The sequence below is a fragment of the Acomys russatus genome, chromosome X (genome assembly GCF_903995435.1).
Source record: "Acomys russatus chromosome X, mAcoRus1.1, whole genome shotgun sequence".
NCBI lineage: Eukaryota > Metazoa > Chordata > Mammalia > Rodentia > Muridae > Acomys > Acomys russatus.
The window spans coordinates 17,880,828-17,906,103 of NC_067169.1; the positions used below are offsets into that span (position 1 = coordinate 17,880,828).

General features: G+C 41.8%; 1 protein-coding gene across 1 annotated transcript in view; it reads right to left on the reverse strand.

The window, feature by feature from the left end:
• Positions 1–22,417, reverse strand: part of Lancl3 (LanC like family member 3) — a 100,829-nt gene extending 78,412 nt beyond the window's left edge. The window contains exon 1 of the mRNA XM_051142164.1: positions 21,540–22,417. Coding sequence (XP_050998121.1) covers positions 21,540–22,112 — 573 coding nt within the window. The 5' untranslated portion in view covers positions 22,113–22,417. The remainder of the gene's footprint in view (positions 1–21,539) is intronic.
• Positions 22,418–25,276: the final 2,859 nt, after the last annotated feature.

Consider the following 25,276-nt stretch of genomic DNA (forward strand, 5'->3'; position numbering starts at 1 on the left):
ATTTGCATAAAAGATCACCTCTCCCATGATTGGTCCAAATAGAATTTTCATGAATGTTTACTTTGCCCTAATTGGTCCAAGGAGAATCTATCATTTGCATAAACAGGCACATTGCCATGATTCGTCCAATCATAGCCATCATTTACATAAACCCCTTATTTTACTCTGATTGGTCCAAACACAAGCCATCATTTGGATTAAATCCTTACTTCTGGCATGATTGGTCCAAATACAATCCATCATTTGCATAAAAGCTTACTTCTGCCATGGTTGGTCCACAGAGAATCCATCATTTGAAGAAGAGCTTACTTCTTCCATGATCAGTCCACACCCAATCCATCATTTGCATAAAAGCTTACTTTGCCCTGATTGGTCCAAACACAATGCAACATTTGCATAAAAGCTTACTTTTACCATGATTGGTCCAAATAGAATTTGCATAAATGTTTACTTTGCCCTGATTGGTCCACAGAAAATCCATCATTTGCATAAAGGGGTACTGTGCCATGATTGGTAAAAGCATAGCCATCATTTACATAACCCCTTTACTTTACCCTGATTAGTCCAAACACAATCCATCATTTGCATGAAAGCTTACTTCTGCCCTGATTGGTCCAAACAGAATGCAACATTTGCATAAAAGATTACTTTTGCCATGACTGGACCAAACCCTTACTTTACCCTGATTGGTCCAAACACAATCCATCATTTACATAAAAGCTTACTTCTGCCCTGATTGGTCCAAACACAATCCATCATTTGCATGAAAGCTCACTTCTGCCCTGATTGGACCAAACCCAATGCAACATTTGCATAAAAAATAATTTCTGGCATGATTGGTCCAAATAGAATTTGCATAATTGTTTCCTTTGTCCTGATTGATCCACAGAGGATCCATCATTTGCATAAAAGTTCCTTCTGCCATGATTGCTCCAAACACAATCCATCATTTGCAAAAAAGCTTTACTTTATCGTGATTGGTCCAAACACAATCCATTATTTACATAAGAGCTCACTTCTGTCATGAGTGGTCCAAATACAAAGCAACATTTGCATAAAAGGTTACTTCTGCCATGATTGGTCCAAATAGAATTTGCATGAAAGCTTACTTTATCGTGATTGGTCCAAACACAATCCATTATTTACATAAGAGCTCACTTCTGTCCTGAGTGGTCCAAACACAATCCATCATTTGCATAAAAGCTCACTTATGCCCTGATTGGTCCAAACACAACACAACATTTGGATAAAAACTTATTTCTGCCATGACTGGTCCACAGAGAATCAATCATTTGCATAAAAGCTTTACTTTACCGTGATTGGTCAAAACAAAATCCGTTATTTGCATAAAAGGTCACTTCTGCCCTGATTGGCCCAAACACAATGCAACATTTGCATAAAAGCTCACTTCTGGCATGATTGGTCCACAGAGAATCAATCATTTGCATAAAAACTTTACCATGATTGGTCCAAACAAAATCCATTATTTGCATAAAAGATCACTTCTGCCCTGATTGGCCCAAACACAATGCAACATTCGCATAAAAGCTCACTTCTGGCATGATTGGTCCACAGAGAATCAATCATTTGCATAAAAGCTTTACTTTACCGTGATTGGTCAAAACAAAATCCGTTATTTGCATAAAAGGTCACTTCTGCCCTGATTGGTCCAAATAGAATGTAACATTTGCATAAAAGCTTCCTTCTGCCATGATTGGTCCACAGAGAATCCATCATTTGCATAAAAGCTTGCTTCTGCCATGATTGGTCCAAAGATAATTTGCATGTTTACTTTGCCCTGATTGGTCCATAGAGAATCCATTATTTGCATAAAGGGGTACTTTGTCCTGATTGGTCCAATCACAGCCATCATTTGCAAAAACCCCTTACTTTACCCTGATTGGTCCAAACACAATCCATCATTTGCATAAAAGCTTACTTCTGCCATGATTGGTCCACAGAGAATCCATCATTTGCATAAAAGCTTGCTTCTGCCATGATTGGTCCAAAGATAATTTGCATGTTTACTTTGCCCTGATTGGTCCATAGAGAATCCATTATTTGCATAAAGGGGTACTTTGTCCTGAATGGTCCAATCACAGCCATCATTTGCAAAAACCCCTTACTTTACCCTGATTTGTCCAAACACAATCCATCATTTGCATAAAAACTTACTTCTGCCATGATTGGTCCAAAGAGAACCCACCATTTGCAGAAGAGCTTACCTCTGCCATGATTGGTCCAAAGAGAATCCATCATTTGAATAAAACCATTACTTTACCATGATTGGTCCAAACACAACCCATCATTTTCATAAAAGCTTACGTCTGCCATGATTGGTCCAAAGAGAATCCATCATTTCCAGAAGAGCTTACCTCTGCCATGATTGGTCCAAACACAAGCCATCATTTGCATAAAAGCTTACTTCTGCCATGACTGGCTCAAAACACAATCCATCATTTGCAGTAAGCTCACTTCTGCCATGATTGGTCCAAAGAGAATCCATCCATCATTTGCAGAAAAATTTATTTCTGCCATGATTGATCAAAATAGCCAAACCAAAAAAAAAAAAAAAAAAAAAAAAGCCAAACCAAATTAATAGCTAATTATATATAGGAAAATGGCTATATAAGAATTTCATTTTAATATATAGAAATAAATTATTAGAAAAAATCCATGGTTTGTAAAAGTGGTTTAGTTTTTACCTCAAATGAGTTAGAGCATGGGTGGAGAGAGGTAGAACAGGGACCTCCTATTATTTTGGAACCCTGCCAAGTGTCTTAGATTAGCTAGTGTGATCTTTTTGAGGAATATGAATAATGGGGACATTTTTCTTTAATAACCTTACCTATATGGTAGGCAAAAATCTTTTCACAATTTATTCTGTATTTTGCATTTACCCTTTTCACACTGGTAGTTTTTTAAAATAATTTTTGGTATGTACAACTAAGATACACAGCACAGTGTTTAAGGGATGTATATAGATAGTTTAAATGTTGTTATTTTTAAGCAAATTAGCTGATCCACTGTTTTAATATAATTACCATTACATTATTTATTTACCTATTTGTTTATTATTTTTAAGTTTTTTAAGATGGGTTTTCTCTGTGTAGCCCTGGCTGTCCTGGAATTCTCTGTGTAGACCAGGCTGGCCTCAAACTCACAGCAATTCACCTGCCTCTGCCTCCCAACTGCTGGGATTAAAGGCATGCACCACCACACCTGGCTAGTTTTACATATGTATATATGTTTAGGGATGACCACTTGGGGTTTATAAACCTGAAAACAATTAGCTGTCCCTCTTTCAGCAGCCATTGGTTGCTCTTCATCTAGCGATGTGGACTTCTGATGGTTTTTCCATCAAAGTTGGCATAATCTACCTATTATATCAATCTTACTGACTTTGGGTTAAACTTTTAGGAGTCTCTGTTCAAAAATATTCTAATCCTTCACTGGAAGTATTTTCACTGCTAACATTGTTAATTTCTCAGAGTTCTTTTCCACTATGATTGTCCTTCTCAATAATATCCGGCTTTGTTGTCTACATGTGGTCACTTTCCCTTTCACTATCTCAGTTTGCACACTGGAAAGTGTTAGTTAGACATTTGTGTTTTCTTTTTTTTTTTTTTTTAATTAATTTATTCTTGTTACATCTCAATGTTTATCCCATCCCTTGTATCCTCCCATTCCTCCCCCCCCCCCCCATTTGTGTTTTCTTATGCTCAATATTAGTAACAAAATATCAAAAAGAACCCTGCCTCAGTTTCAGAGCTTTCATCCCATATTTGGTGGACTGATGGTTTTGGGGCCGGTTGTGAGATGGTACCTCATGTTGGAATCATATAATGGATAAAGCTCTCTCACCTCAGAGCCAAAGAAGGGAAGGTGGTTGGTTCCCACAGTTCCATCTGAGGACACCCCTTCCCTCCCCCAAACAACCAAATCCTCTGATTAGGCCCTTCCTCTTACAGGTTCTACCAGCTTCCAATAGCACCAGCTGAGGACAGAGGACACTGGAGGCCCAAACTATACATGTTCCCAGTATTACTTGTTTCCTCCAAGTTTTCAGTTTCTTTGTTTCTTTATTTTGATAAAATAAGTGCTTTTAAGATCAAATGTTTTAGCTGGGCGTGGTGGTGGTGTACACCATTAATCCCAGCACCTTGGGAACTCTGTGAGTTCAAGGTCAGTCTGGTCTACAAAGAGAGTTCAAGGACAGCCAGGGCAGAGAAACCTTGTCTCAAAAAACCAAAACCAAACAAATAAAAGACCACATGTTTTATTCAAATGTCTTTTAACAGACAATTGCTTTTTCAGTTTCGATGTAAAAACCTCAAAAGGAAATTGGGGCATAAAATGGGTTGTTGGTGGCCTTTATATTGGGTAACAAGGCAATGTAGCTATAATTACACTAGGATAGAGTATTCTTCCAAATACCAGTATCTACGGCTATATTTTTTTCTTGAGTCTGAACGCCATACTTACTCTTTTAACTTGCTGTTAGAATCCAAGCATGGCTGCCAATGTGGTAGAAGTTGATTCAAAGAAAAATCTAAGTATGCTTGCATGTGTGTCATGAAGTCCTCACAATTGATTCAGCATGGATATTTGCATATCACACTGTGATTTTTTTTATGACCTAACTTCTACCTGTAATAGAAGTGATACATTTACCATAGTGGCTAGCATATAGTAAGTTCTAGTGTTTGACCTAATTTTCTGGGATTTATACTAAGTTTGTGGCACTACTATCATATGTCTTCATCTAGTTCCCACACTTCAGGGATGTTTGCACAAGTTTAGGCTAATAATGCTCTCAAGAAGTATTGTCCAAAGCACCAGCAGTAACAGACACACAAAAGTACAAACTCTCAGGCCCAGCTGTATACCTGCTATGTCAAATCACTGAGAGTAGAGGCAGCCATGCCAGCTTCACAAACACATGGTGATTCTGATGCATGCTCAACTGTGGGAAGCATCGGACCCAGAGGTAAAAAATATAACAGACCAACACAGATCTTAAAGGCAAGACCTAGACTTACTTGGTGTGATCCTGAAGGTCATTAGGAGAACTAATGAATCCATATAGGACTTTGCTGATTGTGGATAATGAAAAGTCACAAGTACTAATCATGAGTATTGTAGTTATTAGTACCAAATGCATTATTATTAGTGACTGTATAGGAGGTAAAGAATGAAATGCAGATTTAGTCTGTAAAATCAACGACAAATTGCACTATGGTTTTCTGACACAAATCAGAAAGTGAATCACTACAAAAACAGTTCACTTCACTCTTTTTTGTTTTGTTTTTTTTCCGAGACAGGGTTTCTATGTGTAGCCCTGGCTGTCCTAGACTCACTTTGTAGACCAGGCTGGCCTAGAACTCACAGCGATCCACCTGCCTCTGCCTCCCGAATGCTGGGATTAAAGGCGTGTGCCACCACCGCCCGGCTCACTTCACTCTTTCAAGGCTGAAGAAATACCTTGAAACAATCATTAATTGTATTCATTCTTTTCTAAAACAGGCTACCGAATATACATGGTCTGGATCATTGGCTGAGGAAAGGTTATTTGAAGTTGTCACTTCAACAAATCACAACTACCAAAATTCCTCTAAAATTCTGAGTTAATACTGGGCAAACAAATGCGCTTCAGAAGGAAAATAAAGTTGGGGGTGGGTAGAACAAGAAATCAACATTGCAACATCATTTTCTTGGCATTTAGCAATAGCTTTAAATCAATAACATGATTTCCTCTAGGGACATAGCAAATCCAGCCCCTGTATTAAGTTCGTAAGTAACCTGTTTTCTTTTAAACAGAAGGGAAGAGCTTTTTCCCCCAAAGGAGAGGGTAGCTCGTATAGATTCATATTTCAGGAGTGATGCCCAGGCACTCGATTTACTTTGACACATAATCTGTCTGAGCAGCTCAGTTTAATCTCCTGTGTGGCAGAGCACAGGATATTCCCCTCTAGCCCGCTGCGTCCTCTGTGAGAGACCTCAAAGCTCTGCTGTCACCATTCAAGACACAACAACTATATAAAAAAAAAATCACCTCAGGGGAATAGCAGGCAGACTGAAGAAAGTCCAAAAAACCAAACCTGTGCTGTCTGCTCAACAGCATTCCACTCCACATTAGGGATGATGATAGTCAAGAGCAGAAGAAAAGAATGGTTGACATGCAAGATCCCTCTCTACACCGAAAGAACACCCCCTCCCCCCCCCCCCCCCCCCCCCCGCTAAACACACTCTGAGCCTATCTCCAGTGGGCTCATCCTAGCACCCCGTTCAGATTAACCTTCACAAATGAGAAAATTCAGCCTTGAAAATGCTAAGCAGCTAACCTAAAGTCAACAATTGGGCTGCACTTGAGCCAGGATTCATGCCAAAGCTAGCGACCCTGAGAGCTCTGCCTTTAACTACCCCACTTAAATACCTTTCTGAGGCTCCAACCTATTTCAACAGCTGCAATTTGTAACACAAATTCTTCTTCACAGGCCACTTAGATAAAGGTTTTAAAAGAGAAATTTATCAGGAGTGGTGACACAAGCCGAAAATCACAGCGCTTGGGAAGCTGAGGCAGGAGGATTGCAAGTTGAGGACAGACTGGGCCAACACAGTTCAATACCAGCAAGAGCTATGCAGGAATTCTGTCTTGAAATAGCCCACAATTTTTAAAAAAACAAAAAATAAAATGCATATGTTGAGGATAACACTTCCTTTCTGATTGTGTTTTGGATCTCTTTGAGCTTAGTTAGATACCTGCAAAATTGGCTAAGAATGTGGTTCCTTCCTAAAGTCATTGTATGAGTGGAGGGGGATTCAGCTGGTCCCTACAGTGCTTGCTTTCAGACCAGAGATGCTCTGGTTGCCATGGACACGAGATTTCAACACACCACTGAGCAATGAAATCTATTCTGAGCAAAGAAACCAGCCAGCAGACAGACACAGTGCCATCCAACTGTACATTAATGCTATGGCCAATATTTGTTTTGCCACCTCTCATTTAAGTGATGTCCTCTCCAGTGAAGTCTGTAATACTTTATCTGTTGCCTGGAGACAGTTTTCTTATGACTCAGATAACAATACTCACCCTTCAACACATCAAAGCCATCCATTGCTGGAGTTGTTGGATGGTTGAAGCTATTCATAAAGAGTAGTCTGCCCTTACACAAAACAAATGGATGAGATGAGTTCATAAAAGCTGAGTTTGCCCAAGTGTCTAGCACTCTGAGTAAAAGTGGTCTGTTAGCTTGATAGATTTCCCTAGTAGTTAAATTCACAAAGAAAATAATTAGAATGAGATAAATATCACCTAACTATCTACCTATGTATAGTTTTAAATTTATATAAAGATTATATTATGTACATAAAATTTTTAAAAGTTAAAAGGAAAATATTTAATCACCTTCAATTTCAGTTTTTACTGAAGGAGAATTGGTGCTTTCTGTCATACAGGTAAAATGAATTGCACAATTTGAGAGAGAGAGAGAGAGAGAGAGAGAGAGAGAGAGAGAGAGGAGAGAGAGAGAAGAGAGATTTCATGAAAGCAACATGTTTTGTTTGGTTGTTTTGTTTAGTTTTCTTTTGTTTTTTTCTGGAACAAGCCACGTGTCCAGGGGATTGTGTACTTAATTAAAGATTGTAGGTCAGAGATCAGTTTGTGAAACTAAGTCATGTTAAAACACAACTGGACATATCAGAGACTGTTCGTTCAGTTTAATCAAGGCCTCATTTCTAGTCTGTGAGAGATATAAAAAAAAATGTCCCTTACACCCTTGGATGAAATTCTCTGTGTGTTGTGTATCCGCCAGTCACGTGATCAACACCAGTCACTATATATTAACTATCATAAGTAAAACTATCCAAGAGTTAATGAGAAATTAATATAATCCATCATTTCCAAATGCAGAGATTGATAAGTCTAGTACAATTTCATTAAAAGCATCTTCTTATAGTCCAATGGCAGTTTGTTACCGACAAGATTCAATACATTTAAAGGTTAGTGTACTTAAAAAAAATCTTACTGTTTTTACTTTTCAAATTTATTTAGTCACAAAACAAAATTAACCAAGCTCTCTTCAAGTAATTACAATGTAAAGAATACTTTTGAGCTTTAAAGGAACATTTACATCAATACCTGAAAAGCTATAAACTATATCTAAACCTAAATGGGTTGTTTTGTCCATTAAATATTACATCAGAAACGCTTTAAAAATTAAAAGGAAAATGTTTGACCACCTTCAATCAGTTTTTATTGAGGGAGAAGTAGTACTTCCTGTCATACAGATAAAATTAATTGTACAATTCTAAAATGGAAAGTGGTATTGAGCACATGTTTTCTATTTTATCTGGGATGCTACAATACAGAGCTTCTTTTTGTGTTATTAAATAATTCAAAGTTTCTAGTATGTGGTTAATTAGGCCCTTTAAGAACAGAACCGTCTGGGGCTCAGAAGATGGCTGAATGAATAATAGTATTTGCTATGCAGGCATGAGGACCCCAGCATCACATAAAAGCTGGGTGCTTAGAAGCCCAACACTGAGGGCTGTGGAAAGGTGATCCTGGGCCCTCACTGGCCAGCCGCTGTAAGCTTCTGATTCAGTTTGAGGCCCTGCCTTGGGGGAATAAACAGAAGAGCAATGGCGTGATGTAATGCTGTAGTCTCTGTATGCATATGCTCACTCACTCGCATACATGCACCACACACACACACACACACACACACACACACACACACACATACACGACCTACACAGTTTCCTTCACCACACACAGTTTTTAAAAAAACATTCTGTACCCAATGGAAAATGATTACTAGGAAAAAGTCCGTGCTTCCATCTGTTCATTCAACATGTTAGTAGAATCCCTAAGCTTGTCGGGTCATGTGCTCACGCAGTGATCTTTCTTTCCATCAGCAAAAACTGAAAAGTGCAAAGCTGATATTGTGGCATCCGTGGAAAAAGGTGATTCTTAATAAAGGACAGATCGTGAAGATCATGACATTTGGGGGACATCAGTACAACTTATTGATAGGAAACCCCCTAAGACTGGGAGATTTTATATTCACAACTGCCCAACAGACCAACAGTAGCAGCATTACACATAGACTTTCTAAAAAGAGAGAATTGTGTCTCAGTAAGACCCCCTGGGTGCTGATTAATTGGCTCTATTGGTCTTCTTGTGGATGTCCTGACCTCTCTCTTCTATTCTCCCACACACACACAGACTCTTCCACATCTCCCTGCACTCCTCCCAATGTTTGGCTGTGGCTTCCAGCATCTGTTTCCATCCACTACTGGGTGGAGCCTTTCAGAGGACAGTTATGCTAGGCTCCTGTCTGCAAGCATAGCAGAGAATTGCTATAGTGTCAGGGGTTGGCTGTCTCCCGTGGGGTGGGTCTCAGGTTGGTGCAGGCATTGGTTGGACATTCCCTCAGTCTCTGCCCTATCTTAATCTCGCTGCACATTTTGTAAGTTTTGGGTGAAAGTTTTTGTGGGTGCATTGGGGTTCCCCTCCCTCCACTAGGAGTCCTGTCTAGTTAGATAGTGGCGCTTCAGTATCCCTGACCCCTGCTAGGAGGTTTCTCAGCTAGAGTCACTCCCACATCCTCCCAAGAGCCTACCCTGATGTAGGTCTCCTGCTTGTCACAGAGATGCCTCCACCCACAGTTTCTCTTCCCTCTGCAAGCCCTCTGTCCTTCCCGCCCCTTTCTCCGTAGGTCTGATCTCCACCCTCATTTCTCTCTGTGCTTCCTCTCCTACCCTGTTCTCTCTATTCAGCCCCCTCTGCTGTCTATTCTATGTCCCCTTCTGAGTGTGATTTAAGCATCCTCACTTGGGTCCTCCTTGTTACTTATCTCCTTTGGATTGTAGTACAGTTTTCCTGTACTGTACAGGAGTTCCACAAGAAGACAAACAGAGCCAACTAACCAGGGCCCAGGCTGGGAAACTTATGGAGATGGAAGCACCAACCAAGGACCAGGCATGGACTGAACCTAGGTCCCGTACACAAATGTAACTGATGGGCAGCTCGGTTTTCATATGGGTCCCCCAGTAAGGGGAGCAAGGGCTGTCTCTGACATGGACTCTGTTGCCTGCTTTTTGATCACTCCCAGGGCTGCCTTGCCAGGCCAGGTGGGGGTGGGGAGGTGGGGAAGGATGTATTCAGTCCTGAAGTGACTCGATGTGTTCAGGTGAGTTGGTGGGGAAGGAGCTCCCCTTTTCTGAGGAGTAGGGGAGGGGGTAATGGGGAAAGAAGAAAGGAGGTGGGACTGGGAGGAAATGAGGGAAGGGACTATGATCTGGATGTAAAGTGAATAAATAAATAAATAAATAAATAGATAAATAAATAAGACAGAATTATGGGTCTCACAATAGACCCACCAACCCCAAACCTGACTTTGAACAAATGTGAGAAACACTAACTGAAAGCACATAGTTGACAACCAACTAGTGGAGCTTCAAGTCTCATGTCTACCACTGCCCAAATGTGCATTCTTCAACCTACCTGTGCCTCGGTTTCCTCACTGGGTATTAGAAACATAGTAGTATTGCACGGTTGTTCATAGTATTAAGTAATGCATACATATGGAGAAAATGGAAATAAGTTTAATAGGAAGAACAAGCTTGGTAATGTAGCACAAATGTATATCATCGATATCAATATATTTCATGTTTCATTGCTTAAAAGTGAATTGAAAAAATGCTCACACACTGACACATGAGTGCTTATGGTGATAGATGTGTTAATTAGCCTCATGTGCTCATATCACAATGTGCCAAAATATTACATTGTACCAATACATATAAATAATTGTTTTTGCACTTAAAAATAAAAGCAAAAATTTTAAAAGTAAATCAAGTTACACTTTACTGCACAAACAATGGGAACATAATATACTCAAATTGCTTACATCATGTATGGAAATAAGTGATTATGCAGTGTTAGTTTCTTTTATGCCTTTTAGCATTCAAGAGGGCATTCAATTGTAAGTGACATATGCTCTAAACTGTATCCCGTACACTCATCCCACTTCTTGGAAGTTCTATAATCAAGCAAGTAGGACTTGATTATACTGGGCTTGACTGGCCTACAATAATCCAGCTTCCCCAACACTCTTGTCATTTGGAGGCAGTCTTTAAGGTTCATACAAGCAGCGTGCAACACACACCTGATTTTTTAAAATGTTGATTTCTCATATCCTTTACCTGTATGTTGCTGGATAAGGATTGACATAAACAATAACAGCACTCATTCTCTATTATAGACACACCCGTCCTCATTTCACCCCACTGAATTCTTTTTAAATCCTCGATTGAAAAGAACATGAGAACAGGGGCATCCCAAACCCTGGTGATGGGAATGGAAATCGATGTTGTTGCTTGCTTTGTACTTTTTTTTCCAGCTGTACTCTATCTTTTTTTTTTTTTTTTTTTTTTTTTTTTTTTTTTTTTTTTTTTTTTTTTATTAATTTATTCTTGTTACATCTCAATGTTTATCCCATCCCTTGTATCCTCCCATTCCTCCCCCCCCCCATTTTCCCATTATTCCCCTCCCCTATGACTGTTCCTGAGGGGGATTACGTCCCCCTATATATTCTCATAGGGTATCAAGTCTCTTCTTGGCTACTTGCTGTCCTTCCTCTGAGTGCCACCAGGTCTCCCCCTCCAGGGGACATGGTCAAATGTGAGGCACCAGAGTATGTGAGAAAGTCGTATCACACTCTCCACTCAACTGTGGAGAATATTCTGACCATTGGCTAGATCTGGGAAGGGGTTTAAAGTTTACCTCCTGTATTGTCCTTGGCTGGTGCCTTAGTTTGAGCGGGACCCCTGGGCCCAAATCTGCCTATCATATTGTTCTACTTGTAGATTTCTAGGACCCTCTGGATCCTTTTATTTTGCTGTTCTCCCATGCGTCTCTCATTTAGAGTCCCAATAGGATGCCTTCCCCTCTGTCCCAGTTTCCTGGTAAGTGAAGGCTTTCGTGGGACATGCCCCTTGGGCTAGTATGCAGATATAAGTGAGTATATACCATTTGATTCTTTCTGCTTCTGGGTTAACTCACTCATTATGATCATTTCTAGCTCAATCCATTTATCCACAAATTTCGGGAATTCCTTGTTTTTAATAGCTGAGTAGTATTCCATAGTGTATATGTACCACAGTTTCTTTATCCACTCTTCTACTGAGGGACACTTAGGCTGTTTCCATGTTCTGGCTATTATGAATAAGGCTGCTATGAACATGGTTGAGCAAATTTTCTTGTTGTGTGCTGGAGCATCTTCTGGGTATATTCCAAGGAGTGGAATAGCTGGGTCTTGAGGAAGCCCTATTCCCATTTTTCTGAGATAGCACCAGATAGATTTCCAAAGTGGCTGTACTAGTTTGCATTCCCACCAGCAATGAAGAAGTGTTCCTCTCTCCCCACATCCTCGCCAGCATGTGGTGTCGCTTGAATTTTTGATCTTAGCCATTCTGATGGGTGTAAGATGGAATCTCAGAGTTGTTTTGATTTGCATTTCCCTGATGACTAAGGAGGTTGAGCATTTCTTTAAGTGTTTCTCAGCCATTTGATATTCCTCTGATGAGAATTCTCTGTTTAGTTCCAAGCCCCATTTCTCAATTGGGTTATTCGGTTTGGTGGTGTTTAATTTCTTGAGTTCTTTATATATTTTGGATATTAGACCTTTGTCAGATGTAGGGTTGGTGAAGATTTTTTCTTCTCTTTTTTGTATTAATTTATTCTTGTTACATCTCAATGGTTATCCCATCCCTTGTATCCTCCCATTCCTCCCTCCCATTTTCCCCTTACTCCCCTCCCCTATGACTGTGACTGAGGGGGACCTCCTCCCCCTGTATATGCTCATAGGTTATCGAGTCTCTTCTTGGTAGCCTGCTAGCCTTCCTCTGAGTGCCACCAGGTCTCCTCATCCAGGGGACATGGTCAAATATGGGGCACCAGAGTTCGTGTGAGACAGAATTTTACCATGAAGCTCTAGGTGGTTTGGAACTCACTAGGTAGCCCAGGCTCGCTTTGAACTTGCAGCAATCCTCCTACCTCAGCCTCCCTTGATGTAACATCTTTGAAAAGCAATCTGACCATCTCCAGCAAATTAAAAAAAAACCCACACATGTAAATTTTGACTCAATCTCAAAAAGTGTTTCCTGTTTGCATGCTTGCAAAGGTAGGTAAAAATGAACAAATACAAATATGAATATATATAAACTATGTGTATGTATTTTATACATGTATATACATGGGTATGTGTGTTCTTTTTAGTGATATTTGTTATAGAAGAAAAATGGAAAAAGGAAACTAGGAAGTGTAAGTGTCCATCAATAAGGTTAAGTTATGTCGCAGCCAAACAGAACCAAAATAAGAGACAAATAGAACCAAACTAAAGAGATATTTCTCTATATAAGATAGGCAAAGATGTCAAAAGTATATTACACAAAAGAAGTATGCTTCAGAGGACATGTGTAATATGATTGTTTGTGGAATGAGGAGATGGCTGAAAGTAAATTCCCAGTATCCAAATCAAGCAGTTCACACCTGCCTGTAACTCCAGCTCAAGGGGGATCTAACCCCCATGTCCTCTATGGCACCTATACACACACACACACACACACACACACATGGAAATAAAATAAATATTAAAAATGTCATTATCTGTGCAAGTGAAGAAAACACACAAAATACACTTTTGTAAAAAAAAAAAAAAGGAAATTTTAAAAATTATTAGTTTGTAGAAAGCTAATTTTACATTATCTCATTTAGCTTGTCATATGAATATAGCAATAATAATCACAAAGAAAAATGGGGCCTGGTAGAGATCTCCAATTTAGACTCTCTCCACACAATGTCTGGCTGTGAGTCTCTGCACCTGCTCTCATCTGCTGCCAAGGAAGCCTCTCTGATGACTACTGCACAAGGCAGTGATCTAGGCCCCTGGGCTATCCAGCCTCTGCTTCCTGGTCTCAACATGAGGGCTTTTTCCTTGTCTTAATGTATCATGTTTTGTCAATGTTTGGTTGTTGTCTCTTGGAGGCCTGCCCTTTTCTGAAGGGAAATGGGGGGTGAGAGGGATCTGGGAGAGAGGGAAAGTGGCAGGGGGAGTTGAGAGGGGTGAAGGGAGGGGTGAAGGGAGGGGTGAAGGGAGGGGTGAAGGGAGGGGTGAAGGGAGGGGAAACAGGTTGACATGTATTGTATGAGAGAAGAATATACTTTAAATAATAATAATAACAACAATAACAACAATAATAATAAACCTTTTTATGGGACCCCCCCAAAAAGAAAGAAAATATGGACCATGAATAGTTTCTGCTATAAAATACATTCTGAATATTTACTAGCATGAATTTCAATGAAGTTAATATCATAGCTTATGTTTGATCACTAGCTAGCTAACAGCAAAATCAAGACAGTCTACATTTGGCATGGCACATAGAGGTGACCAAAAAGGGAAGGGAAACACTGACAGCAGGAAAAGTGAGAGGGCACAGACAGATCATGCCTTGGGAAGCCAAGAGTTGGCAAACCTCCCTGTAGCCGTGTCATTCTCTCTCCTTCTTGTCAGAACCTGTGTCCAATTTTAAAGGTTAGAAATGAAAGACAACTAGTCCTCTCTGCCTTCCGTAAAACTAGAACTGGCCAGGCACCAAGGGATGGGCAATGAGTCAGAAAGGAAAGTCTTCTAGTATAGAACCTTTTACATGATTTTAAAAAAAACAGATGCAGAGAAAAACACAGACTTTCTCCCCTGGACTTAAGCTACACAAGAGCATGATGCTTAGAAGGCAGCAGCCATCTTGACTATAGAGGGATGGAAGAGCTCACACAGGAGAATAGAGGTGAAAATAGGAAGGGTGTGGCTTTTTGGTTGCCTAGCCAACCTAGGAATGACTTAACTCTACACTTTTTTGTTAAAAGAGGTAATGAATGTTCTCCTTATTCCAATCATATTTCCCTTAATTGTTATACATACATAAACATATATACACATATAAATATACATATACATAAATATTTAAATGCAACCTGATTAGTCAGCTTTGTGGTTCTTGTATGTATGTGGTTTCCCTTCCTTTTTGAGATAGGAGTCTCACTATGCTACACAAGCTGGTCTCCCATTTCTGGGCGCAAGTGATTCTCCTGCTTCAGTTTCCTGTGTACTGGGACTATGTGTATGTACCACCATATATGGACTCAATCATGTTTTCTTGGTCATTCTGTTATTCTCAAATAAAAGCATCTCAATGTGGTGGTGTGGATGAGGATGACCACTATAGTCTCAAATGTTCGAATTTTTGGTCCTCAGTAGAACTGTGTATGAAAGATTAGGAGGTGTAGCCTTGTTAAAGGAGATTTGTTTCCAGAATGGGCTTGGAGATTTCCAACGTCCAATATGGCCTTGATAAATGATCCTCATGCCTCTGTTTCTTCCGCACGTCCCAGCTGTTCACTAGGAGTTGCCTTATGAATATGCTGAGGACCCAATTAAGATCTCGGCAACTTTTGAGCGGGGTGTGGTGTCACATGCCTTTAATCCCAGCACTCAGGAGGCAGAGGCAGATAGATCGCTGTGAGTTCGAGACCAGCCTGGTCTATAAAGCAAGTCTAGGACAGCCAAAGCTACACAGAGAGACCCTGTCTCAAAAACCAAAAACCAAAACCAAACAAGCAAAATAAATCTTGGCAACATGTAAATCACAGCAGGCAGCTGGAATCTTGTATTGGAGCATGGTTTTTCTACCTGATATTCACGGTTACACTGGATTGTCTGTTAGTAGGAACAGAAAGGGCTACCATTACTTTTATTAAGCAGCTACTATATGTCAAGCATTTTATCTAGTCTATCACATCAACTTCCAAACATGCCCCTTTGCCTGGGAAAATAAAAGTACATCTGTTTGTTAATTCATGTACAATATAAGCTCAGCATGATGCCTTTATGTCTGTAATGCCAGCGCTTGGGAGACTGGAGCATGAAATCTGCTATGAGTTTCAAGGCAGCCTAGGCTACTCAGTGAGTTAAAGGCCAGCAAGACCCAGCCTCCAAGGAACCACCAACAGAACAAAACAAAGGCCAAAGCCAAATATTGGGCTAGGCAAAGAGAGAGACAGAGGACAGAGAGAGAGAGAGAGAGAGAGAGAGAGAGAGAGAGAGAGAGAGAGAGAGAGAGAGAGAGAGAGAGAGAGGGAGAGATCTTGACTCCAAACCAAATTTTAATTAAAATTGTAAAAATGCAGACTATAACCACCAGTAATACTTGGGAACTGTCACCTATAGAAGTCAAAGGTATGTGTGTCTCATACTGCAGTTGTTAAAAATCTCTCAAAGTATCACTGACTCCTGTTTCTAACATACCCCAATCATAAGATTCATTGTAAAACTCCTAATGTGGTCCTTAAAAAGCACCTATGCTGCTGCATTCCACTTTTTAAATGTTTGGGTCTTGGAATTGACTATAATGGGTTTCTTTCTGTAGTTCTAATTTTTCATTTATAGATTTGTAAATGTTAGCCCAAGAAGTCCTGGAAAGCTCACCAGACTGACAAAGGAGTCCTTGGTGCAAAGAAGATTTTAAAAGAGCCACATAATTATGTCTTGCACGTGTCTGTGTGCGCACTAGACATACTACGCTCCCACCCTCTTATCATTCTTAATATGAACTATCTACTCAACATACAGAAAATCAGTGATTTTTTTTCAAAAGGTAAATAGGATCAACATACTCACTCCTTTGTTTAAACACAGAACAAATGCAAGCCTCTAACTTTGGCTTACATGGCCCCAAGAGATAGGATTTTAATTTACTTCCCCATATGGGACCCTCCCATGCCTTTGAACTTCCTTATCTCTTATTCTGTTTCATTGAGACCCCTAGCCTGGATGGTTTGGTCCTTGCTGGCCTCTCTGCCAGAATGGCCGCTCTTAGGGCCAACCACTTAATTCTCCTGCTCCAATTTTGAGACATAACATGCCTTCACAAAACAGCCTTTCTACCATCCATTCCCAAACAGCAGCCCAGCTTTCTCTGACCTGACCCCTGCTCTACTGTAGTAATTCCCGAGTACTGTTTACTTCCTTCAGATGAGTTCTTATAGTCAAAGCACAGCTTGCTGCTTTTGCTCACTGCTAAACCCCAGCATCTAGCGCAGTGCTTGGTACAACAGAAAAACCTAATACTCATTTAATTAATGAATAAAATGCAGAAAAGATCAGTGAAGAATTGTTTTACAAGGCTCAGCTTATCTCATCTTATAAGATTTATTAATCTAATTATGAATGTGGAAGTCAAGGCTCACAATTTTGAAGCTATTTGTCCAAGATCATTGAATGACAAACTTATTTTAATGGGTGCCCTAGATCTCCCTTAAACCATTCCCTCCTTCCTTATTCTCCACCAATCAGAAGATGGCAGAACAGACTGACTGCAAATATTTATGGAATGATTTCTTGGGACTTCAGTGACCCACTATGTAAGCCTTACACACTTCAAATTCACTTTCCTTAAGTATTTCTTGGAGGGTTAAATTCACTGGAAATGTTATGTAGATAGGGTAATTTGGTGTCTATGCTTGTTTCTCTATATAACACATTTAAAACATTTCTCAATTATATGAACACAAATAGAAACTTCAAACAATTAAGTGAAAGGAAGAAGAGTAATCTAAGGATGGAACAAATTAGGTAAACCTCTAGGTGAGGGCTGGTGTATGAAAATATATACGGCATCGTGTTTTAGGCCCTGTGATCTATAATTCTGGCCTTCCACTTTCTAGTAGGTAACAGAGACTGGGAAATACAATCGGTCACAAGACATATTTCAAAGACTAAATTGATTCTATCAATTGTGAGAAAGAACACAACTGTTTGTTTCCACCTCCAGAGACAAATACCTCTGTGGACCATTATAACAAAAGCTCAGTATGGGACTGTGATGAGCCTTCTCAGTTACAGTCCCAGAAATCAATACAGCAAGCTTCATACAATGAAGTGTTGCAGCACGAACAAATGGACATGGCTCGTGTGATACCCAAACCCACACAGCATCCTATTGCTTTATGACCTAAATTGTGATCTATGAGTCAACCATGCCAGTCTCACCTAGGACCTTAATTAGAAATGCAGAATATCAGGCCCCAACCCAAGGCTACATCAGATTTTTTTTCTATATTTTACTACATATTCATAATATTTATGGCAATTTTTCTGTATTTTGCTGACAAGATCTTCAGGTGATTCCCATGCAAAATAAAATTTTATAAGTACTGCTCTAAGTGGGTCAGTTTGCTTTGAAGAAAATTTTGTAAGAATCTATAATTTATTCAAATCACTCATTCAATAAATATTTACTGAGAATCCAGAAGTAGGAAATGCTTTCTTTAAACATAGTACCAGAAACACTAGCATAAGGGAAAATATTGATAAACGAGATGCCATTTTAAAGGTAGGTTGGCAATGTACATAACACAGACAATATTTGTAACAATACAGAAGTTAGGTACCTCTACATATCTGTTAGGCATATGCATAGGCATAATATTGAAGCTACAGCAACACAAAAATATCCCCATCCTATGGAATTTATAGTCTAATTAGCGAAGACATAAATAAACAGACTGAGTAAAATAAAGCAGGGAAGGAGGTAACTTTAAATAGGGCTGACAGGAAATGCCTCAGTAAGGTGGGAAGACCTATCCAAGGTCACAGAGCTAGCTATAAAAAATATCTAGAGGAAGTGTTCCAGGTCGGGAGAACAGAGAGTACCAACCTTCTGAGACAAGAGAATGCCTAAAACAACAAAAGGCTAGTAAGGTTTCTGAACACTGAAGAGGACGCAAAGTAGGCTTGATCCTGTGAGGCTTTCTCGGCCATTTTAAGTGTCAGTTTTAACTAGGAGACGGGAAGCCACTGGAGAAAAGAATGCTGAGCAGGAAAATGACGTAATGAAAAGTGTCTTTAGCCCACCCAGATCTAGCCAACGGTCAGAACATTCTCCACAGTTGAGTGGAGAGTGGGATATGACTTTCTCACGTACTCTGGTGCCTCACATTTGACCATGTCCCCTGGAGGGGGAGACCTGGTGGCACTCAGAGGAAGGACAGCAGGCTACCAAGAAGAGACTTGATACCCTATGAGCATATACAGGGGGAGGTAATCCCCCTCAGGAACAGTCATAGGGGAGGGGAATAAGGGGAAAATGGGAGGGAGGGAAGAATGGGAGGATACAAGGGATGGGATAAACATTGAGATGTAACAAGAATAAATTAATAAAAAAATTAAAAAATTAAAAAAAAAGAAGCCAGCTTTTGGAAAAGGCTGATGAGTGACTTAGGAGGGGGGAAAAAAAACCTGGCTCAGAGTGATTCACTCACTCCATTACTTATTACGTGGCACAGATGTGTCAAATAATGTAAGAAGGATCTAAACCAGGGTGCTAAGTAAGGATCTAAACCAGGGTGCTAAGTAAGGGAAGTGACAGAGGAAGGTGAACGTAAATGACATTGAATGGAAAAAAAAAAGATCCTGGGACACAATGACAGATTATTTATAGAGAAATGACACACAAGTTAGAAATTCAATTTAATCAAGGTTCATGGATCATGTAACTGAGAGAAAAGCTGGCAAGGAGTCAGGGAGGGGGAGGTGTGCCAGTCCCCGCCCTACACATTCAAAGCCTCAATTTCTTGCATTGCTGAAACCGAGGTCAGCACTAGGAGTAAGTGATCTAACAAATTCAAAGCTGTTCTTTTAAACATCTTCGGAGCTTCTTCTCCTGTTCCGTCTCCTGGGAAGCACCAGAGGACCTCAATTTGATTAGTACAAAAAGACAGATCCGGGTTGGTAGGAGGTCAGAAGAAAGATCTTAAGTGGTTTTGTGTGTGTGTGTGTGTGTGTGTGTGTGTGTGTGTGTGTGTGTGTGTGTGTGTGTGTGTGTGTGTGTGTGTGTGTAATGGGCTGTGGACTGTTTGCGGACCACCAGTTTCTGTGCAGAGCCCTCCTGGTGATCTGGCTGATTTTCCACTCTGCCAATTCTCTTGTGGAGAAAAAAAACTCGAAGGCACGGGCAAAAGAAGAAACAGGCTTAAGGAAACCAACTGGGAGAGAATGCTTAAAAACGAAAATCGGCTACCATCAGACTGCAGGGTCTGGGAAACAGATGCAAATTTAATGCAAATGAATGTAAATCTCTCTGTGGCCTTCTAAATGGTTTTATACAACCGGGAAGGGCCCTTGGGAAACAGCTAACAGATAACAATGACTCAGAAGCAGTGCAAACTATTTCAAGACAACGTGGCCCATTGCTGCCCTGCTAGCTTAACGCATCCTTTAGCAATTTTTTCCCCTTCACTTGAATCAACTTCACCTGCTGTTAAAAAAAAAAAAAAAAAAAAAAATCAAGCCTACCTGTGCACTGATTACCTAAGCTAATTATACATTTAAGGTGCTCTGTATACCTTTATTTTTTTTTCTCCAAGTGTTTTTCTCACCATATCAAGCCAAGTTAAATGTGTCACTTCCTCCCAAGAACAGTAGGTTGTTCCACTCGATTATGAATGAAAGCGCCTCTCTTTCAGTTCTAGTTAGTACAATGCTTTATAGTTGTTTTGTTTTGTTTTGTTTTAATTTCCTCAACTCCACAGGAACTGGCAGATTTTCTTCTAATATCTACATACTACATTTAAAGGCAATTCAGAAAAATGTGTGTGTGTGTGTGTGTGAGAGAGAGAGAGAGAGAGAGAGAGAGAGAGAGAGAGAGAGAGAGAGAGAGAGAGAGAGAGAGAGAGAGAGGGAGAGGGAGTGAATTGCCTTCAAAAAGCCCCTGAAAAAGCTATTCATCAAAAGCTGCCTGGTCACAAATGCTGTGGTTTGGTCAACCCAAGTATTGATTTTAAAATGGAAAAAAAAAAAAGCACATTTGATTGAACTGAGTGTATTTCTGCTCACACTTAGTTGTTTTAAAAGACCATACTCCCATCAAATACACATTTATTATGAGTCACAGGGTGAATTTAATAGTACATAATACAGATCCACATCAGACCTATGGCTGGCAGCTTGGTTATAGCCCCAGGAGTTTAAATGCAACTTTTCTGCACATCACTCCCTAAAAGTTTTATTACTATTTTAAAATCTAATGTTCAAGGGTGCTAGCATGGTTCAACGGAAAGAAAATAACTTTTCCCCCGTTTTTAAACATTCACTTTTAAGGGCCACAAGGTCAACCCCTAAAAAGCTATGGGGCAAAGAGGCATCTAGAGTGATGCCACCAAGTTCACTGCAAAAACCAGGAACAAAGCACAAATCCAGGCAATCCAGCAAACAACAGAGCTGGGAGAAAGAAAAAGGATGGACAAAAGCAGAAGGGGATAAAGAAAGCACAGTGCCAGACAAAGAAATAACAAAGAAGAGAGGGGTGCTGGACCAGGGAAGGTGCTGTGAGCTTGGAAGAGTCGGAAAGCAGGACTCCCCCCGGGGAAGCGGGCAGCGGGCGAGCGCCCCCCGGCGGCTGGGGCTGCGTCTTACCTCTTGAGCGAGTTTCTGCTTGAGCACGAGCGCGGCGCACAGGTAGCCGGCTCGGCCCACGAACAGCTCGTCGGAGCCGCACTCCAGGAAGGAGACGGGCGCGCAGATGGCGCACAGAGCCCGGAACTTGCCAAGGGGCTGCACGTAGTCGGAGCGACCCAGGGCGTGGTACACGAGCGTGGCCACCGCGTGCACGCCCGCGCCCCCGAGCAGAAAGGCGGCGCGGGTGTCCGCGTCCGGCTCGCCCCACTCCTCGGCGCGGGAGCACGCGTCGATGAGGCGCTTGGCGGAGCGCAGATAGCGCTCTCGGGCGGCGGCGAAAAGCGGGCTCTGCGAGACGTGGTAGAGCATGTAGGCCACCCCGGCCACGCCGCTGTACAGACCCCCCTGGCAGCTGCTGCCCGCAGCTGTCGCCCCTCGGGCTTCAGCGCCACCCCCCAGCGGGGGCAGCTCCTGAAGGATGCGTTCGATGGTAGAGGTGACCAAGGGCGCCACCGCCTCCTCACACTGGCCCGCCAGCAGGCTGCCCTGGTAGTCATCGAAGCGGTTAGCGAAACAGCGCTTGGTGTCCATGCTGTCGCCCGTGGGCCCCCAATGTCGAGCTGGGGACCTTTTGAGGGTGCGCCCTGCAGCCCGGCGCCGCACCTCCTGCTCTCAGAGGCGCTCGGATGGCTGTGGATGCGGTGGGGACGGGCGAGGGGGGGTTGGAAATGGAGCGAGGAGGGTGAGACGGGAGGTGACAAGAGGAGGCAGGCGCACTGAGGGATCACGGAGTGGGTGGCCAAGTGGGGCAACGGGCTGCCGCGAGGCTCCTGAGTGGCCTGAGAGAGCGCGGGGAATGTGTGTCGCGCGCCCCCCTCCCAGAGGCCGCGCCCTCGCCAAACCGCCCCCCTCCTGCGCCGCCGCAGCTCCGAGCCTCTCCAAGGGGCCGAGGTGATCTCCTCAGGCAGGACCCACGCGGGGCCCGCGCCACTCCTCCCGCTCCGCCCCCGGCTCCTCCCCTCCCTGCAGAAGGCCTGGGAAGTGCAGGGCAAGGATCCGGAATGCTGAGGCTGGGCATTAGCACACCTGGCAGCCAAGGTGATGACTTCCAGTCCCTTGTGTGTTCAGAGTCTTTGCCTCAGTTAAGCACCAGCTGCACCGCAGGTTTCTTTCGCCTCGGACTTATTGAATAAAAAGTCCGAATATATAGCAAGAGCACTACGTTATAAACATTCGCAGTAAAGTTTGTGGAGCCTCTGAACTAGGCTAAAGTGCCAGAGAATACGCAACTGGGAGTCATCTTTCAAGCTTGGCCACAAGGCATTCTTATTCCAAATGCCTCAATACCACGGGTATTGAGTATGTGAGGGGTGGTGTGTAACGTGTTTTATGTTTTTAAAGGGAAAATGACAACTCCTTGGTTGCCTTCTACTCTATTAGCTTGCTTGGCGTACCCAGGAATCAAACCCCAAAGAACCCCACTAGATTTTGGCAAGGGAGTGAAACCCCCTACCTGCACCTATCCCTGCTCCCCCGTGAAATTAGTAAGAGGCCAATAAACATCGTTAGCCTAATACATAAAGCTTAGGTAAGAATTTAATTTATCCTTTGACCAGCCTTCCTCTCCCCCAGCCACCCGCGCGCCCCGTTTCCTTAGCTTACTTTTCATTCCCTTGTTGGTTCCCTCCTATTTATCTTCCACAGGCGACACTCCCAGTCTGGTCTGCTATGTGCTTCGGAACCTAGTAATAGAGTAAGTATGCACGTTCCAGGACCTCCAGAGGTGTTAGGTGAGTGAGGAAAAAGACGGAAAATAAACACTTACGCTCTTTCTTATGCTCAGCTCTTTTAAAATAATTCTTCCTTTTACAAAGTATTGCCTGTTGAAGGCTAAAAGAGGCATGTGCATTTTCAGAAAGACCGCGAAGACACACGTGTAAGTTACTCATCGGAAAGTTTTTGCCACTTCGTACCGAAGGCAACTATGTCATTTATTGTAAAGGTCGCTTTTGTTTGGAAAGCGCGTTTACCTCCAAAAGCACCAGTGGTTGCCATGTGTGAAATAAATCATGACGATCCATTCTCAGTACCGAGCAAGCGTGTTTAGAGAGCACCGGAGTACTGCAGAGGAGCAGGAGGCACTAGGCCCCTGGCTGGCTTAGTTGGCAGCTGGTGCCTGGTTTTCTAGGTGCTCTCAGTTCACCTTAGGTTAAAAAGTTGCAGGAAATCTACTACATGACTGAGCCTATACACCAGAAAAGAAAAAAAAAAAAAAAAACTGGAGAGTTGGGTCAGTACATAAGAGTACTTGGTGCACTTGCAAAGGCTCCGGGTTCAGTTGCCAGCACCCATATGGTGACCCCCAGCAATCTGAGTCCAGTTCCAGGGGATCCAACGCCTTCTTCAGGCCTTTGAGAGTACTAGGCACATACATAGTGCACATAGGTACATGTAGGCCAACACTCCCGCACACAAAAATACAAATAATCTTTTAAGCAAAGCAAAAGAAAAGGATGGGATCTAAAGCCCCAGGATATAAAATAAATAAGACTTTGCATCTTGTCTCCGTTGGATGGGGAATTTGGAAAGGGAACAATACTAGACAGCAGGAAGGCCGCACCTCCCTGAGGAGCTCAGCCAGGTGGCAGGAACAAGTTAGTTAGAATAGAAAAACCAAACTTTACACCAAATTGATGCACCAGCCATTTTTGCCTGACTTCATTTTTTGCTACTCTGAGTCTCCAGTATGTTTATTATAAAGTAAAGAACATTGTTTCTTACAATTTGGAAGGGGGCACTCAGAGAATTTCTGTATGTGATAAGAGAACATCTGGGTCTTTGGAGAGTGGGAGACACACCCTGCCCCGTCTTTGTGTGTTCTGCTTTGCCAGACCTTGGTCTCTTCCCAACACTTTAGATAAGAGCAGAGGTGCAAAGCAGAGGTTTAGATAGATGACAGGGGCTGTGTATTCCTCTGGTTCTAGCTAGAATAAAGAGGAGAGCATAACTCCAGAGTTGGCAAAAAAAAAAAAAAAGTCATATCTTTTTACCTCCACTTCCATCCCTAATTCTATCAAGGATTCCCAGTGGGACCCGATGTGTAACTATAAGAACCCTTGACTCCCCTTCTTTTCAAGGACGTTGAGTGCCCTCCTCTGTACTGTAGCTAAAGCAATGGTAATAAATGCCTTCTGCCATCTAAAACTGCAATTACAGGATTAATATAAGAATTTCTGGCTCTTTATGTAATTTCTTTTCAGCTCGCCTTTTCCTGTTTACAAGGAGTTTCTCACTTCTCAAGGTCATTGATGTCTCCAAAGGCTCTTGCAAGAAAGTAAACTTTCTTTAATTCCCAGGCTAAAACAGACCGAAAGGGGAAAAATATAAAAATTCAAGTTGAAAGAAAATTTGCCTGAAACTTGAAACTCACAACACCATAAAAGAGGCTTGTTTTCCTCCTCCTCCTCCTCCTCCTCCTCCTCCTCCTCCTCCTCCTCTTACTCTTCTTCCTCCTCTGCTTCTTCCCTCTCCTCCCCCTCCTTGAAACAGTCTAAGTAGCCCTGGCTGTTGTAGAAGTTGCCATATAGACCAGGCTGGCCTCTGCCTTCCTAGTTCTGGGATTAAAGGCATGTGCCATCACTCTGACAAGTGGCTTTTTTTTTTAAGTCTGTGTAGAATATTAATTATTTACAATGTGCCATGTATATAATTTGGACTCACTTCTTGTTCAAGGAAATGAAATAAGAAACAGTAAG